This window comes from Vigna radiata, unplaced genomic scaffold (genome assembly GCF_000741045.1).
Source record: "Vigna radiata var. radiata cultivar VC1973A unplaced genomic scaffold, Vradiata_ver6 scaffold_426, whole genome shotgun sequence".
Classification (NCBI taxonomy): Eukaryota; Viridiplantae; Streptophyta; class Magnoliopsida; order Fabales; family Fabaceae; genus Vigna; species Vigna radiata.
The window spans coordinates 39112-46260 of NW_014542176.1; the positions used below are offsets into that span (position 1 = coordinate 39112).

The 7149-nt window shown below is 33.0% G+C and overlaps 1 protein-coding gene across 1 annotated transcript; it reads left to right on the forward strand.

Annotated features, from left to right (window-relative positions):
* Positions 1–6123: 6123 nt before the first annotated feature.
* LOC106779140 (ethylene-responsive transcription factor 1B) lies at positions 6124–7149 on the forward strand. The gene has a single exon (XM_014667199.2). It carries the CDS (start codon positions 6205–6207, stop codon positions 6934–6936), a length of 732 nt encoding a protein of 243 aa, XP_014522685.1. The 5' UTR covers positions 6124–6204; the 3' UTR covers positions 6937–7149.

Consider the following 7149-nt stretch of genomic DNA (forward strand, 5'->3'; position numbering starts at 1 on the left):
TGTCCTCTCTTAGCCAAATAAGGGTTGTGCCTACAAAAAACACTTTAACATTCAAGTCAGCCAAATGTGTCAACGAGTAATAAATGTAATAATTAATAAATATAATCAATGTACCTCATAACATATGTCATTTATACTACTATTCATAAGTACTTACTTGAGCCTTACCTGGATGAACCTAGGCCATGGGACCTAACTATTTACTATTCCTTATTAGCACAATTAAGTAGTAGATAAGCCTGTCATCCATTTTTAATCCACCAACCAATAACTGTTTGACAATTTATTGTTTAAGATTTTTAAAAGAGGATCGAAATGTTATTAGCCTGTTGAATACTTCATTCCTAGTTAGCATATTGATTGCATCTTCTCGAATAGGAAGATCTACAACATTTTCCCAAATGTCATTGTTAAGGATTATAATCGCTTTGATACAATAATCGCTTTCTGAGGCTTATTTATAAAGCCTAGGCCTCCAACAATCATATTGTCTCTTAAAAATGTAAAACTAGTTGTTGAAATGATTATTTTTAGAATTTTTTTTCGTCTTGCAACTAAGGATAATCAATTATTAGTTTTGCTAATTGATTAGTGTTTCTTCATAACAAGTTCCAAATTTATGGATAATCAATTATCAGCTTAAGGTAATCAATTATTACATAACTGAAGTTTAACATTTAGTAGTATTGTGATAATTGATTATCAATTATTTCATATCGAAAGTGAAAGATTTTTTATTCTTTAGATAATCGTTTATCACTTGAGTTCTACAGTGCACTATTGGATTTTTAGTGGTGTGATGCCTAATCTCAATATGCTTAGTTCTAAAATGCATTATTAGATTTTTAGTGAGATATATAGAACTGGTATTATCACATTTTAGTGGCATATGATGAAGAAAGACATTAAAATTCTAATCATTGTTTCACCCGATAAATTACAAGAGCATAATAATTTCCACCAAAACATTACTAAATAAATCATGTACAATACTTCTAAAGTTTTTGATCTAAAAATAATATTTTTAAAATGAAAAGAAGATTTTACTTGTTTTCCTTTTTAACATGCTGCACAAATGTTATCTTTATCAAATTTTAGTTTTGACACTCTAATTACTAAGTCCTTCGAAATTAATTTATTCAAGTATTGCATAAGAATATTAGCAGCTCTTTTATGCCATAACCATGATTTTTCTTCCTTAGCAACTAACATGTTATACTTATACCAGATACATTTTCAATAAATATATATTAATATGTTTTATACCTTTTAGAACAACCTCTGTTAAGTTTTGATGAATGGTGCAATAATCAAGTTCAAAGGTACCTTGAGGCCTTAGTCATAGAGTTGACTTATGCTAGGTGGATTATGCTATAATCCTTCTCCAAACAACACGTCTTTAATTATCAAAGTTTCTACACCTTCAATATCACTAGTTCCTAAGATCTTTCCTTTGTTGTTATCCCCATAAGTAACAAAACCTTATTATTTCTCTGAAAATTTACAAATTTCTTCTTATCCCTAGTCATATATGTCTTGAACATACATTGTCAACATACCACATTGACTTTTTTATCATGAGATTAAAATTTTCATCGTCCGAGTCTTCATCCTCTTTCGGATTTTTATTCTCTATAACTTAAGATTTGAAGGCTATGTTCATTTTCCTTCCTTGTTCCTCTTCTTCATTTAGGAACCCTAGTTCAAGTTTGTGCTCTCTTAAGTACCAAATAGATTCTCCATAGACATTGTTGCAAGGTTTTCAGATTATGCGATGGCTATGACATTTGGTTGCCATGTTCTGTTGAAAGATTTCAAAATTTTAACATTAATTTAATCAATATCAAAAGTTTTACCTAACCTTATGAGATGATTGACAATGTGTGTAAACCGCTTCTGCACATCGTAAATGGTTTTGCCTTTGTTACATTTGGAACATTTCTTATTCTTGAATTAATAATTTCCTCTCCGCACGCTTAACATCATTTGTGTCTTCCTAAGTTATTCTTCAAACCTCCCACATTTCTTGAACACTCTTGCACACAAATTTCCTATAAAACTCATCAACAGTTAAAACAAATGAAATTATATTTCTAGCTCTAACATCATATTGAGCCCTTATATTTTCTTCCACAATCTAATGTGAGAAGGGCTTTGGTTCCTACAAATTATTTATAATTATAGTAGGCATAAATGGATCGTATAACATTGTATCTAAAACACCTTTATCAAGAGACTCTAAAAAAAATTGCATCATGACTTTCCAGAAAGGACAACTTTCACCAGTAAAAAGAGGAAAAAGGAGGATGAGGATGATGACAAACATAGTATACATATGCATTCTAATTCATGCACCACACTTTTTTCCTAATTTCATTCCCTTTTATCCTTACACCACACCTCTTTCCCACTCCGTCTGAAATATTGAGTCGTCTGACTTGTCAAGCCATTAAGATGAAATACAAAACTATCTCCTCACTTTTCACACCCATTCATATTCAAAGCATTGTAGTAAAAACACCAAGCAACATAGTTAAGTTACACACTATGTTGGCATCACCATTGTATCCAAGTTTACATTTTCATTTTGTTGAGTATAGTGAAAACTATGTATGACATTAATCTCCCTTGTGTTGAATATGCACAAGGTACTTTATTTATAATAGAAAAAATATGGGTCAAGCCCAAAATACAAATAAGAATAACAACAAACTAGATAAAGATAATATATTTAACACTCCTCCTTAAACTAATCCATACAAATCATTTGTACTAAGCTTGTTACTAATATAATTAATAAAGACTTAGTAAAAATATCTGATTTTTTCCTCAAGTGAGACGAAATTGTTAATGATTTGTGAAGACGACATATAAGGCAAAATACCAACCCAAAAGACTTCCACTAAGCAACGAATTTGGAGGGTTGCTCAAGGTAAATCTCTTCTTGTACATCACCGTTTGAGGAATGCATTATTGACTTCTAGTGGATAAAAGGATCATTGTTGTATAGCCACCACGACTATAAATAAACTAACAAAAATTATCTTTATCATATGAAAAAAAAGCATATATGAAAGAGTCAAACATAATGGTGACAAAAAGGAAGTAAGAAGAGGCAACAATAGAAGAAACAATGGATGAATAGGAGAGAGAAACCTTAAAAATCCAAGATTCTCCAATCAAGGCACCTGAAAAAGGAAAAAGAGAAATCTCGATGCTCTGAATAACTTTGTGAGAGGACACGGGATGTGCGACCACGTATGACAAACTTGAAAGAGGAAAAAGAGCGACCTTGGCGCTCTAAATCGCTACCTAAGAGGAGATGAGATGTTCCACCATGCGCAACGGAGAAAGGGAGTTGATCCAAAACTTCAAAAGGCGTTGAAAATCAATAAGAGCTTTAATAAAGGCATCGTTGACGACACAATGGTCGCTTGGGTGAGAAGATCAAAATCGTGTGATTATTGGAACTCCAGTAGTAGGCTTCAATACCATGATAAGATGTGGACTTTAAGCCCAACTCAACCCCACAAAGTTGGTTTGTAAGGTGAGATTTGCACCCACTTATATTCTATAAATTAGCTTTATCTCTAGTCAATGTGAGACTTTTAACACACCCTTCTCACGCCGAGGTATATACATCTCGTGCATGGTACTAAACATTAATGAGTGGTTTGATAGTGGCCCAATAACGGTTGGAACAATATGTCCAACAAACAATGAATATTGCTAGGGCAGGTTATAACCTGGTTCTAATACCATGTTAAGAAGTGAACTTTAAGCCTAACTCAACCCTACAAAATTGGTTTGTAAGGTGAGGTTTGCACCCACATATATACTTTAAATATGTATTATCGCTAGTCGATGTGGGACTTCCAACAACCTTCCCCCCTCACCACAAACAACCTTTCACAAACCCCCCCCCCCCCCCTCTTTGCACGAGATCTGTTAATAGATACACCTTTTGCAAATGTTTGATTTTGTCCAATCTTTTTAAAAAATTTTGAATGACTATAAAAGCAAGCTCTGATATCAATTGTTAGAATTGGGAAACAAAATAATTGCGTTTGGACAAAAACACGATGAGGGGTTGAATTGGTTTCATTAATAAAATTGTGCTTTTAAAATTTTTTTCTCTTTTTATAAAATGAATTTACATTTAAAATTAATTCCTTTTAAATAATAATAATAATAATAAATAGGAAAAAAGAAATTTTCATAAAGAATTTTATATTAGTTGGAATCAAAATACCATACATACAATTGTTAATCTCTCTAAAAAGAAATTAACCAATCACTAAAATAAACTAGAACTTACAATCATAGAGAAAATAGTTTAACTTTAGAGAGCACCTCTCTTGAAATCACAAGAGATGAAAGACACCTCCATTGAAATCCACAAGGGATGAACACCTCCTTTGAGTCCTATAAAGGAAGAAGACACCTCTCTTGAATCACACAAGATATGAAGAAACACTTTCCTTGAACCCACAAGGAATGAACACCTACTTTGAATCATATAAAGAATTAACAACTTGTCCTAGCAATAGTAGCCACACTCAATCACCTAAGAACCCACTTGGTGAAAGTTATCGCTCTGTCCATACTAGGTTTTTCAAAACTCCTTTTTACAAATAGAAAGAGTTTCTCTAAACTAAGTCATGCATACAATTGGTTCGTAATAAGACTTATTACAGAAGTTTAATTTTGAAACATAATAAATTATAATTCTTCCAATATCTTTTGCATGTTTCAGTTCTTGGACTTGCTTTTATCATTATCAAAATAACTTGATTTTCACCGTCTTCTCTTTTGTGAACAGAGTTAACCTTTTCCTTCTTAACTTAATTGTTATTATCATGACTAATAATCTAGTTGACATTATCTCATCTCGGTTGAATATGTTTGGACCGAGTGTATGTTAACTTAGTAAATAACGTGTACTTGATCAAGAGTAGTTCCTATGCCATCATGACCAAGATGTACTTTAGACATATATAGTACACATCGTTGTAACACATTTTAACCTAAAATATATCTTATAACAAGTCTAGAAAAATTGATTAAATTAATTTATATATATATATATATATTATTTTTAAAATTTATTATCAAAATTTAGAATAAAAACGAATTTTCAATCCTACATTTGATAACTAAAAACATATTCATTCTGTATTATTAAATAAAATTGTGTATTAAAATAATGAATAAAAAGGAAAATAAATTTTCCCACTTAGTGGGCATATGATGAGGTGGGGTTGGTTGGAGTGTAACATTAGTGCTATGTGAAGCGGTTGCAATTAATACAAAGACACTCGCTCATTCAGCAGTCACTCAATGGTGTGAGGTGTGTGCAATCCGACAAACGAAGAGAAAGAGAAAGAAAAGAAAAAGAGAAAGGTTGAGTTATGAGAGTGATTGTACTGAGACAAAGAAAGAGAGTCTTGGTTACTATGCCCTTCCATTCCACCACCCTTTTCCTTTCCTTTGAATCATTCATTTTAGCCACTCACCAACCTATTGCTCCAACCCTTCTCCCTCTCCAGTTGCCCACGTTTTTTATTTTATTTTTCCATACACGTGACTAAATCATTCAGTACAAAACATCTAGTACCTTGTTTTTTTAATCATTTAAATACTTTTTTTTCTTATTTCTATTATCCCTTTTTCCAAACCATGGGAGTTCGATTTTCACGTAACACATTCTACCAATAAAATTTCCACTAATAAAATATTAACCACAGAATAAAATATGATTACTTTTTAGATTTTTCATTACTATTTTATAGACAGTTTGAAAATTGGATCCACTCCCTATTCTTTGTTTGGCTCATCCAATCCCAATGTCAATGTAAAAGAAGGTGCTTTTAGGAGTTATTTAATTAACCCTTTCTATACATATTTAGACCATATATGGGTCCATCTTTTAATAGTATAATTTCAATAACATTAAAAATAGATATCCAAAGACATCCTCCTTGACCAATAATTCCAACTTCGACTTTATAGTACAATTGATTTATTTTTTTTATCAATTTTCATTTATTTATCCATCATCTATGAATCTCTTGGTCATTATGTTTGCTTGTTTTCAATGAGTATATATAAAGGAAGCCAGCACTCAAACATTTGTTCTAAACAAAGTTGGAAACAAACACAATAAGAAAAGCCTTAACAATCCCTTTGTAAATTGAACAAGAGATGGATTTTGATTCATCCATGTTCCAGCACGAAAGCCTTAACAATCCCTTTGTAAATTCTTCTGTGTGTGCAGAAACATTCCATTGGGAGGAGTTTTTTCTCTTCAATGAAGAAAACAGCACTAATATTCCCTTGAGCTTCAATGAGCCGTCACAAATGAAGGAATCATCCTCATCAGATTCGAACTATTCAGGGAGTTTGGTGAGCAGTGAGTCACAGGTGGAAGTGTCCTCCAATCTAAGTGATGCAAGTGAAGGGAAAGTGGTGAAAGAAACACAAGGTCCAAAGGAGAAGAGACCCTTTAGGGGAGTGAGGAGAAGGCCATGGGGGAAGTTTGCTGCTGAGATAAGAGATTCCACAAGAAATGGTGTTAGAGTGTGGATAGGCACATTTGACACAGCAGAGGCTGCAGCACTGGCCTATGACCAAGCAGCTTTCTCCACAAGAGGTTCCATGGCAGTGCTCAACTTTCCAGAAGAAGTTGTGAGGGAATCACTCAAAGACATGCCCAACAAGCCATGGGAAGATGGTTCCTCACCAGTGTTGGCACTCAAGAAGAAACACACCATGAGAAGAAAGTCCAAGGCCACAAACAAAAAACCCAAAAGGGACCACCACCATGGAAATCTTCTTTCACAGAATGTGTTGGTGCTCGAGGATTTGGGCTCTGATTACTTGGAACAGCTTCTCAGCTTAACTTCTTCTTCTTCTTCTGATCATGTGTTTTTCTAGTTAGGTCTTAGTTTCGTTCATTAGTCAATCCTGCTCTTCAATTTCGTTAATTAACGTTAATTCTTTCATGACTTGGTACTAGATTTGTTGTCGTTGGCATTCGGATTCGCTCGTCATTTGCTTTTTCCGATGCCCTCGTTAAAGAATGAGAGCGAATAAAATAGAGTCCAATTGTATAAACAAATGACATCAAGGAAAAAATTATTCAAATAA

Excerpts from the sequence above, each read along its gene's own strand:
- LOC106779140 (XM_014667199.2), top strand. The coding sequence starts at position 6,205 with ATGGATTTTGATTCATCCATGTTCCAGCACGAAAGCCTTAACAATCCC.